Below are 11,585 nucleotides of genomic sequence, written 5' to 3' on the forward strand. Positions count from 1 at the left end.
CCATAATGGCATTTTCCTAATTCTGTTACTGCACCTAATAGAATTACTCACCAATCTTTCACTAATGGGATCAGCTGCCACGTGTACAACATGTGACTCTATCCTTTTGCTGCAATTTTTTTTATAATTTTTCTTTCTATTTTTTTAGTTTGAATTTGTTTTATGCATTTATCAAAATCTATTTGCCTTTGCGGTTCTCTGAGTCTATTCCTTTTTGCGTATGGCATGTCACTAGCTTTGGCAGCATTAACATTAAAGTAATAAACGAGAGGTGGGCTAAAATGTTTCTTATTTTATTTTCATTGATCAGCTGTTATTAAGTTTTACGAAATTTACCTTTCTTTGGGGTTAATGTTAAATTCAACTTTAAGTATGAGGGCTATATCACAATTCCAGGAAGAGAAGGAACAAAAAATATATAGACTCACATTACAAAATTGCTCTCCAAATTCAGATACAACACATTGTATTTAAAAATTCAGATATAACATGACAACATTCAGAGTTTGTCCCGAAATACATTGACATGATCAAACACAAATACAGATTTACCTATTGAAAGTATAGAAGAAACAGATTTGAGAATCATGAGACCAATTTTTACAATTGAATGGCATCTAATAACTCATTTCCTTAATCTGATGATGATTTTGGGGATACGCTAGCGGACACCGAAAAAACAAGACCTCTCTGGTGTGCACTTCTTTCATGAATAAGTGGTTCAGAGACCCAAGAGCTATGAGGAGTAACTCCAACAGTTGCCTGTCTTTCTCTAGAAGATGCCCAAGTAACCATATATAGACCGGCAATGATAAAAGATCCTCCTATGATGCTGCCCTCACATGGATGTAAAAAGAAACAAAAAAAGATTAATAAGAAACTTCTAAATTAATTTCAAACTGCCATGCTTAAGAAAGAGGAGGAACTTCATTAAGCTCACTACATAACTTGTTCGAAAACCAAAAGGGGTGGATTGCAGTTTTTTCTCTTTTAAAACAAATTCTTGGTGAGTACGATTGTAGTCACTTGAAGTTAGAATAGAAATGCATCAACAACTGGAAACAATAATAGGAGTTTTACCTTCCCAAGTAAATTGGACTTCCAAGGAAAATTTGGGACAGGATGGCAGAAAACGCAGGTTGAAGCGGATTGTAAAGGGCAACCATGGCTGGCCCTATGATCTTGTTGCACCATGTAATGAGTCCATAGTTAAGGGCAGATGCAATACTTCCCTGAACAAATAAGGAAAATATTTGGCAAAATCTACATGTTACAAAACTACCAAAATAATCTACTAGAAGATAAATCTATTAAAACATTTGTAAGGACATAGGATATTTCAATCATTTCAAGTTTTAACATTTAAAAAAACAAAAAAACTCTTTGCTTTACTCCAGTAGTTTTCCTTCCTCTGTTGACCACCTACCAGCATATTACCTAAATACAATTTTCAATGACATATTTATGTCCTCTTGTACTTCAGTGTATGATTGCAAGTCATTCTTACCCTCCATTAACAGTTGCTTCACTAAACAGAGCAAATCGTTGAACCATAACAGCAAAATCCATCTTATTCTCAACTACTGCTGCCCCTAGGTAAAAACAGTTTTGTGGTTTATGACTTTATGCTGGAAGGCCACACGGCAACTTTAGTTGCTTAGGTAACAAATGGTGGCCTTTCTATAGTTCATACAAATTTCAAGAAGTAAACTAGAACATGTCTTACAGATTTGTGGATTTCTTTTAACACTGTCATGCATGACAGTAGCTAAAAATCATTACAAAAACAGAACAATAATCAGCACATATACATCACAAACATTTGTCCTCATCTAATCCCTGAATATTTATTCTTTGCTTTTCGATTAATACCTACATGTTAGTAACTTAACAAAGACTCCAGAACCAAAATTTCAAGTTTAGATTAGACACATAAAATAGCATAAAGTAGCACTGATTATTATATATGAACAATGGCACAATATTTGTGATGCCTCACGTTTGAGCCAATATCAACTGTACAAGATGTCAATAAAAAAGGTTTTTAATATGAATTAACAAAATATGAACAAATATTTGAACTGCTTTAATTCACAATTAGTAAAAGTATAAAACAAATTGAGGAATACTTAAGAAGTTAAATATTCCCATCAATCATCAAATGTAACATAGAATAAGCACAAGTATTGTTCGCTGAAGGTAGCAGATGAGTTACAAGTTACAACAGAAATAGATTTAGAATTGAAATTAAAAACTAAAGTTGAATAGAGTAAATATAATCCATTGTCAGTGTAAAACTCTTTATAATGCCAAACAAAGGTTTTTCTTCCTGTGAAACCTTTTTAACAATTTTTAAACAAGTGACACCAAATAATTTTGAAAAATAGTTAAACTTGTATCAAAATAAAATCCAAAATTAAAACCCAAAACTAAGATAACTTTGTAAAACCACATGCAATGGCAAGCTAAAACAGAACATTTTTAGCATTTCAAGGCGGCTGTACTAAAGAAATAAAAAAAAATCTTTATAAACTCTTATAATTTTAAAAAACTTTTGAGGGAGATTCACACGCCACCTCTAATCACATATAAGAAACAACCTTTTGTTCCAAAATTTTCCACATTCCATAATACTAATAGTAGTGCCCCAAATCATTGAAAAATTTGGTTAACAAAGTAGAGCCATTACGACATTGACTCCCACTTCAACAAAGTGAGAATGCTTTCCTTTATCAAACAGACAACAGTCAATAATGGATCACTGATGTGTTGAATTTTAAAAATGCAAACAATAAAAATGGGTCAAGTTTAGATGACAGCTCCAATAATTCAATGTAGTAAGTAGACCAAAATCATCAGCAATAACTAATAAGGACTTTTGAGACTGAAGATAGGTTAAAATTTCTAGTGACTCACAGCATAAATAACAGCAAGTATTTCTGATGACGTTAAACTCCAGTCAGTTGACTCAGTAGTCATGAATAATGATACTGTCACCATCAGTAAAGCTCCAAAGAAGTATGAACACGCTGTGACAGATAGGTTTGCAGGATATTTTTTTAATACCGATGCCTGAAAACAATTAATGGCAATAAATTCAACACAATAAAAATTTCACATATTAAACAACCTAAGATAACAACGAATGAATTGGTTAAGTTTAGGAATAAGAACTACTAATCTGATCAATGAAGATATTTGGAATGAGTAATGACCTGATGTTAATTAAGACTTAAGAAGAATGATGCTTGTGACAATGTCATTTACTGTGATAACAAGCATGGAGAAATCATCCTATCCAAGTATGTATGTATGTTTATTACGAGTGTCGAGTGTGTTTGGAGGGAAGTGAAACATGTTCATTGAAAGAATTAGGATATGCAAGAAGTGTTTACGATAGAAGCAATTAGGAAATTACAGCTAAGGTCTACACTCTTCAATCTAAATCATGAGACAAAGGTGAAGTTGGAGTGTCGAGAACTGAAACAGCATCACAAGCTTTTTATCATTGGGGTAAGTGAAAAGGATGATTCCTAATAAGCAAGAACGTTCAGTCATTCCAGCCTCCCAGGTGAATGGCACATAGAAGTTGGCCATAGTAAATGGGTAACAGGCAAAATGTGACATTGATCACTAAATGGGTAGTCACTTAATGCATATGACAAAAAGATACATACCTGAATGGCTAGAAATGCAGCCATGCAAATGCAGTTCCCTATCAAGCACAAAACTCCAAGATGAAAATTGTCAAACCCAAGGTTCTGTAAGCCACCAATTAACCATCCAGATGGCTCTGGCTGACCTCTGGCACTTATTTCATTTTGTGTTACATGACCGAGTTCGGCATATCCTATCAAAGCTGGACCACGATACAAAACCATAAATATGGCACCAGAGACACAGATAATAGTTCCTCCAACTTTTGCCAGACCATCATATCTGAGTAAGTTCACTCTTTCTGTACTGCATGAAAAGGTTTATACAGATACAGATTACTGTATGTCCCAGTGTATCTGAATAAGTTTATTAATATACACATTTCTGCACTGCAAGTGAGTGCATGCCTTTGTGTTTTTGAGTTCTAGGATGCACGCACATACAACTTGAAATTGATAAATGATACAAGTGAAATGAAACTGACCCCATCATTACAGCCAACAGAAAGGTAAAGACTGGAATGGATGGCTGTATGGCAGCCGCATAAGTTGGATTAGTATAGCTTAAACCAATAAGAAACAAAAGCTGGTTGCCAAATATCCTGATCATGAATCAAGAAGTAACGTTACCTCATGCATCAATAAAACACTGTATCTTTCATATGTAGTGGAAATAGGAAATAAGTAGTATCAAGAGCCTCACCCAGTTAATCCAAGAAAGAAGAATGAAATCAGGAGGTTCTTAGTAGTGGGTGGTCGAATCCGTCTACAGTCAACATGGTATGATTAAGATATCCATTCAATTGAGAGAGAGAGAGAGAGAGAAAGAGGGAAGGGAATAATATGACAAAACATAAGAGGGAACAAAAAAAGTTGCAAGTTAAAATTCTACAGAGCAGGAATATATGCTGCTACTCCCATAATCAAAATTAGCAACCATTCTCTTATGTTATAATAATAATGGAACTCTGGAACACCATTCATTAGCCACAAACACACATCAGCATTTCTAGAACCATATTTAAAAATATAATTAAATTAAATACCTCAACAAACCAATGTAAATCACGAAAACATAGACTTATAGAGTGTTGCAAACATCACCAACCAACAAAATTGTGCAACAAAAAAAGGTATTTAAGCATCCAATTCCAACAGATTAAAGTCTCCTAGAACCAAATGGAAATGAATCCACAACATTCCACCTTTATAAAAGGGGAATCAATAAAAAAAAATGGTGAAAGCCAAAGGCGAAGGTGTGAGGGAGGAATCCCTTTCAATTGCATCCAAAGGAGAGAAAAAAAAGAACAAGAGGGAAAAAGGAGCATACTTTTCACGGACATAAGCGAGGGGTGCGAGGATGGAAAGGGCAAGGAGATCACGGAAGACACAGAAGACTAACTGGTTGATGCCAACATTAAGGGCCACTTTGGTGATGACATGGTAACCTCCATTGAATAGCTGAACAAACGCCATGGCTACATGGGCCTTCCATATGTCTCCTCCCACTGCCACTGTCACTGCTGCCATTGGAATCTATCTGCAACACAACAACTGCTACACCTTCAAAAACACCAAATGGTGTGGTTGGTTATCGTTCGTTCGTTGAAACAGTGATGCCAACAAGGCAACAACCTTATGCTTAGTTTGGAAGCCACAAACAAAATAAATATATAAATAGTTTTAATAGTAAATTGTGTTGAAATTTTGAAGGATAGATTGTGAATAAACTGTAAACTGTAAAAGAGTAGTCTTTCTCTACAAAATTGTTCTTACATGGGACTTCAAGGTACGAGGTATTCAGTTTTGGGGGAAAGAAAACAGTGAGGGATTTTTATAAGTTTTGATTTTTTTAAAAATTATGAGATTAATTATCAGTCAAAGAATTTAATTCTGAAGATTTAATGCATAACAAGTCAAACAGATAGTGAAAATTTTAATTTTTAAACAAATTTGCAATTTTTACTAATTAAGTTAGGGATCCATAATCAGTAATAACAATCTAGAATCAAATTTTCAAATCTGAATTTAATTAGCAAATAGAGAATTTTAGAAAACTAATAATAAACGGATTTAGATAACATAGGTTTATGTAGAATGAAATCCTAATTAAATCTTTCTTTTTCTTAATCGGATACTGAGTGTGATGATTATAAATGTCAGATTTAGATTTTAATGAGAAATTATATAGAATATCATGATAGAAATTAATACGATGGAAATTCTCTTTTAGGTGATTCTTTACTTAATTAGATTTTAATTGTACAATATTAATCAGTCTGCTATTTTAGATATTAGTATTAGATTTAAGAATCTAAAGACTAATTTTGGATAATATTAGAATTTAAAATGTATAATATATTTTGATTAGTCTTAGAAAATTATCAAGTGCATTGAGCAGGAGATGAAATAATTATTTCAGCTTTGAATTTGAATCCTAAATATATTGAAGAGAAAATAAGATAATGTGAATTTAAATCTGAGATATGTTTATAGTGAAACATACATGTGTTTTATATAAAAAATAATAATCAAACTTAAAAGAGAAAATTAGATTCGTTAGTTTGATCAAAACTTAAATTCATCTCATGTTTGTGAATAACTTTTATTTTCCTGTTTTCACTTCTATTTCATTAATTTTCTAATTTCAAAATTGTTAATTTGTTTTCCATCTGTTTTCTATTTTCAAATATTTATATAGAAAAAAAATAGGAAATAAAAACACAAGTAAACACCCCTTACTTGTTATTATCCGTCAATACAAAAAATCGGTCATCAAACCAGCCAAAAAATGGATTAAACTAGTTCCAAGCCCCAAGGTCTCCCACTATTTTTTAGCAGAAAATAGCAAAAATTCACTTCCCATGGATCAAACGAGAACATTGGTGTCTTTAGCACAATAGCTTACCACTAAACCAACATGGTTGTTAAGTCAACATATGACATAAATAATATTATACATATTTTTTTGAATAATATTAGAATTTAAAATGTATAATATATCTCGTTGTCAAGTTAAAAAAAAAAAATAGTGAGTTAGTAATCCTAAGAACTTATATTTCAGAGGATATATCTAGCCGATGGACAACAAATTGCATTTAAAAAATTAAGATATAGTTTTGAAGATATATAAGTATCATAATTCAAAATTCAGATGTAACCCTACATTTTGCATTGGCAGTCTGTCCTCAGACAACATTTCACATTTACATGATCAAATGCAGACCTACCAATAACTGATTCAAGAATCATGATGAGACCAATTTAATGAGTTTGGGTTTGAGGATACGCTGGAGGACCCCGAAAAAATGTGACAGCTCTGGTAAGCACTTAATTCTTAAATGAGTGGTTCAGAGACCGAAGATGCATGAGCAGTAACTCCAAGAGTTGATTGTCTTTCTCTATAAGATGCCCAAGTAACTATATATAGACCGGCAACGATTAAAGATCCCCCTAGGATGCTATCATCACATGGATGAAATAAATAAGAATAATAACAATAAGCTTCTAAATACAATAATGTCAGAATGCAATGCTACAGAAACATATGGAACTTCGTTAAGTTCAACTAGACAAGGCATTTTATATATTAAGAACTAACTAGTCAAATTGTTCCAAAAAATGAAGTGGATGTAGAAAAGAATGCATCAATAACTTTAAGTTCTAGGAGCTATACCTTCCCAAGTAAATTGGAGTGCCAAGGAAAATTTGGGACAGAATGACAGAAAACGCAGGTTGAAGTGGATAGTAAAGGGCAACCAAAGTTGGCCCCAAGATCTTATTGCTCCATATAAGGAGTCCATAGTTTAGGGCAGATGTAATACTTCCCTGAACAAATAAGGAATTTTGCTTTGTGAAAAATCTAAATGTTAATAAATCCATCAAAATCACCCATTAGAAGATGAATAAATTAAAAAATGTGTAAGAACTCAAAATAGAATACTTTCAATCTTTTCCGGCCTTAAAATAAAAAACACTTGTTGCTTTACTTCAGTAGTTTGCATTTCACTGTTATTCAGGGACTCATTGACGTCCTCTTTGACTTCTGTGTTACACAGCAAGTCATTTTTGGCCTCCATTTAACAATCCTGCTTCACCAGACAGAACAAATTGCTGAACATCACAGCAAAATCTCATCTTATTCTCAAGTCTCACTATTGCTACTGCCAGGTAGAAGCAGTATTTTGGCTTATGCCGATAAAGTTGACTAGGTAAGCCTATCTTTCTTCTTTTTTTGGTGTACAATGGCAGCAATGGAGTGATACGAGGACACTAGCTTGGTTTCTATCTATGACGAAACTAGGACACATGTTCGTGTAAATGCTTTACAGAAACTACTTTAGTGATTTTGTGGCTAATTTTTACGATGAAACTTCCACCAAGTTCTTTATATCAAGTTTTCAAATTAAACAACTAAAATTGGATTATTATTTCCACAATAAAATCCCCCATCAAGAATATGTTGCAGAATTTGGAGGGGAGGGGGGAATATAAAGAATTTGATCTAAAATTTCTCCTTTTCTTTTAAACTGCTAGGCATGACAGTGACTAAAAATTTGTGATGTGTCATGTGTCATGTGTGAGCATTGTCAACTGCACAAGACAATAAACACAAATGATTTCACGAAGTAAAATGGATCAAATTGTCGGCAATGACTAATGAGGGTTCAAGAGATTGGAGATTGATTTAAAATTCTAGTGACTCACAGCGTATACAACGGCTAGTATTTCTGATTGCTTCAAAATCCAGTTAGTTGACTCATTAACCATGAACAATGATACAATCAACGTCAGTACAACTCCAAAGAAGAATGAATACGCTGTGACAGATAGATTGGCAGGATACTTTTTTAATAATGGTGCCTGAAAATAACCAATGGTAATAAATTAAACATGCCAACATTCTCACAAATTAAAGAGCGAAAGATCGCAAATCACAACAAATCAGTTAACAAAAGTTGAGAAGTGAACACTGAACAAAAACTAATCAATACCAGGTTAAGATTGGGGCTTCGGGCAATAAGTCATTTAACGTGATAACAAGTTCAAAAGGATTGGTTTAATCAAAATAAAAATGTGAATGCTATGTGAAGTACCAGCACCAGTACTACCATTAGCACTAGAATGAGCACCAGCATCACGACCAACATTAGTACTGACAATAACGCTAATTCCAGCACCAGCACCAGCACCAGTAGAATGAGAGCATAAGTGACTGAGTTTATGAAGAGTGTGTTCCAAATGTTTTTGTTCTTAGTATGCATAAATTAATAAATTACAACTGATCTGCCCATACCCCCCCCAATTTAGGGTGTAGAGGAATACATGAGGAGACTCAATGAGAAACCATTAAAGAAGAGAATGACGTAAATCATCATAATTGTTGTGGAAAGATCCAAATAAGAAATATTAGAGCCATTCCAGCCCCCTAGACCTATAATAAATACAAGCAGGGCTTAGTAAATGGGTAATGAAAAATATTAGCAACACATTCTCTAACACACTCTATTATTGGTTGAAGTTTATTAGAAATTGTAAATTTTGATGGGTCTCACTTCTCACTTAATGACCATTCTATTTTTTAATAAATTTTAATCAATAGAAAGATGTGACAAAGAGTGTGTTGTTAGCACTCATCAATGGATAATAGAGGCAAGAAGTGAGACTGATCATTTTTTTTTGCTTCATCCTATAATCAACAGTCATTTAATGGATTTTTATTTTAAAAAATGTCCTTCAATGAACATAACAAAGGTGTAGATACCTGAATAGCTAGAAAAGCAGTCATGCAGCAGCAGTTTGCTATCAAGGACATAACCCCAAGCTGAAAATGGTCAAATCCAAGATTCAGTAAACCACTGATTAACCATCCAGAGGGCTCTGGCTGACCTCTGGCACCTCTTTTAATTTGTAGAACATGATCCATTTCTTTATCTCCTATCAAAGCTGGACCACGATACAAAACCATCAACATAGCACCAGAAACACAGATAAGAGTTCCTCCAACCTTTGCCAGACCTTCATATCTGAGCAAGTTCACTCTTTCTATGCTGCATGAATAAGTTTATTAACCAACACATCATTTCATGTCTATTATGATTGTGCATATGTGCCTATTTGTTCTAGAGAAAAGATGAATTAATGATAAACAAATAAATTTTATAAATTAATATACACATTCATAAAACACTCGAGTAGAAATGGATAAGAGTGAAACTGACCCCATCATCACAGTTAACAGAAATGTAAAGACTGGAATAGCTGGCTGTGCAGCAGCAGCATAAGTTGGATTAGTATAACTTAAACCAATAAGAAACAAAAGCTGGTTGCCAAATATCCTGGTCATGAATCATAAAGAAAAAAAATATAATATGCATCAATAAAATATTATCCCATTCATATCATGTATCACGAAAATAGGAAATAAGTGACTATAGCAAGAAATCTTACCCTGTCAATCCAAGAAAGAAGAATGACATCAGTAGCTTCTTGGTAATGGGTGGTCTAGTCCGTCTACAGGGCAGCATGGTAAAAATGTATAATTAGGATAATCACATATCAGAAATGAAGAGAAGAAAATCACAACTCATAAGAGGGAACAAAAAAGTTTCATGTTAAAATTCCACTTCTAAAGTTTGAATGTATAACTCAGTTAAAATGTGCAAAGCAGGTCATTATTGATTCATTGTATACGATAAGTCAGGCTGTCAGGTATCTGGAACCATTATCAACAAACAAGTATGAGTAGATGTGTAGAACATTTCTGTAACCAGATTTTTCAGATGATAATTATTAAGTACCTCAAACAAAGATAAGCCAATGATATATCAGTAAATTAGCAGGAAGAAAAAAGCGATTAATAAACAAAAGTGTTGTTTATTTTCATACAATAGTAATTCAAAAAAAAAAACGCTAGCATATTTAAGAAACGGATAGAATTTGTTTGTTAAAAAAATATAAAACTATTGTAAAAGTAATTTAGACAAACATATCTTATAAGAAAACTAAAACAATAGTTTATTTTATTAAAAAATAAACTGAAACAAACAGGCTGAATATCTTGAACCAACTATTACAGCTCTAGCACGAGCTTAGATAAAGGTAAAAAAGAGCATGCCTTTCAATAAAAAAAGCGAGGGGAGCAAGAATAAAGAAGGCAAGGAAATTCCGGTAGAAGCAGAAAACTAGATGGTTGACCCCAACATTAAGGGCCACTTTAGTGATTACAGTATAGCCACCATAGAATAACTGGGCCAATGCCATGCTCACATGGGCCTTCCATGTGTCACCCCCCATTGATTCTGCCATAAAACTCACTCAAATATGCACTTTGCTTTTGGTTCGGCGGGGTTTGATAATTGGCTTTTGTTTTGATCAATCTTATGGATTATCCTAGTATGTGACGTGGAGGACTCTAGCTAGCATACTAAACCTTTTATCCCTCCGATACATGCACCTTTTTATATTGGCTGTGAACCGTAATATTTAATTTTAATTACTTACCAACGCTATTAGTAAAATTGGATTCTCTCTTCAAACAAGTATTGTCTTTTATTGAGTTTAGATAAGAAAAATATAATTAGGATAACAGATTTCATTAAAGATAATTATTGTCTTTTTTAACAAAAGATTAATTACCAATAAAATGGATAAATATTTCGTATAAATATCACAGTCACAAACAAAAATAATAATTAATTAAATTATAATTTATATTTTAATATATAAATAATATGATAAAAAGTATAAATATTTTCTCTGAAGAATGTATAATGAATAAATAAATAAATTGCAAAAAATATCCAATATATTTTAAATTTTTTATTAAAAAAACAGAGATAATAAGTATAAAATATGAAGAAAAAAATTATTCTTATTTATTGGACATAAAACTTAAAAAATACAATTAATTCAACATGTTATAAAAAC

At 32.7% G+C, this 11,585-nt stretch overlaps 2 protein-coding genes across 3 annotated transcripts; both read right to left on the reverse strand.

The window, feature by feature from the left end:
- Positions 1–405: 405 nt before the first annotated feature.
- LOC100787738 (WAT1-related protein At4g19185) lies at positions 406–5,311 on the reverse strand. The gene is made up of 7 exons (XM_003538877.5): positions 4,987–5,311; positions 4,360–4,422; positions 4,142–4,258; positions 3,678–3,963; positions 2,917–3,072; positions 1,081–1,232; positions 406–832 (listed from the first exon to the last, which is right to left on the reverse strand). Exons 1-7 carry the CDS (start codon positions 5,184–5,186, stop codon positions 634–636), a joined length of 1,173 nt encoding a protein of 390 aa, XP_003538925.1. The 5' UTR covers positions 5,187–5,311; the 3' UTR covers positions 406–633.
- A 1,442-nt stretch (positions 5,312–6,753) lies between these two features.
- Positions 6,754–11,061, reverse strand: LOC100793192 (WAT1-related protein At4g19185). Of its 2 annotated transcripts, XM_014763922.3 has the most exons (7): positions 10,774–11,061; positions 10,107–10,169; positions 9,878–9,994; positions 9,421–9,706; positions 8,364–8,519; positions 7,333–7,484; positions 6,754–7,117 (listed from the first exon to the last, which is right to left on the reverse strand). In XM_014763922.3, exons 1-7 carry the CDS (start codon positions 10,962–10,964, stop codon positions 6,994–6,996), a joined length of 1,089 nt encoding a protein of 362 aa, XP_014619408.1. In that variant the 5' UTR covers positions 10,965–11,061; the 3' UTR covers positions 6,754–6,993. The 2 variants fall into 2 exon arrangements, with proteins under 2 accessions (XP_014619408.1, XP_014619409.1); XM_014763923.3 differs by lacking the exon at positions 8,364–8,519.
- Between the last annotated feature and the right edge of the window lie 524 nt (positions 11,062–11,585).

This window comes from Glycine max, chromosome 11 (genome assembly GCF_000004515.6).
Source record: "Glycine max cultivar Williams 82 chromosome 11, Glycine_max_v4.0, whole genome shotgun sequence".
Lineage (NCBI taxonomy): Eukaryota > Viridiplantae > Streptophyta > Magnoliopsida > Fabales > Fabaceae > Glycine > Glycine max.

What these genes read in the sequence shown, in the direction of transcription:
- LOC100787738 (XM_003538877.5), bottom strand. Translation starts at nt 5,186, where the DNA reads ATGGCAGCAGTGACAGTGGCAGTGGGAGGAGACATATGGAAGGCCCAT. An exon ending in TTCTTTCTTGGATTAACTGG is followed by an intron (nt 4,259 to 4,359) that starts GTGAGGCTCTTG and finishes ATTCATGATCAG; the next exon opens with GATATTTGGCAACCAGCTTT. An exon ending in CTGCATTTCTAGCCATTCAG is followed by an intron (nt 3,073 to 3,677) that starts GTATGTATCTTT and finishes AATTGTTTTCAG; the next exon opens with GCATCGGTATTAAAAAAATA.
- LOC100793192 (XM_014763922.3), bottom strand. Translation starts at nt 10,964, where the DNA reads ATGGCAGAATCAATGGGGGGTGACACATGGAAGGCCCATGTGAGCATG. An exon ending in CTCGCTTTTTTTATTGAAAG is followed by an intron (nt 10,170 to 10,773) that starts GCATGCTCTTTT and finishes GCTGCCCTGTAG; the next exon opens with ACGGACTAGACCACCCATTA. An exon ending in CTGTTAACTGTGATGATGGG is followed by an intron (nt 9,707 to 9,877) that starts GTCAGTTTCACT and finishes TTATTCATGCAG; the next exon opens with CATAGAAAGAGTGAACTTGC.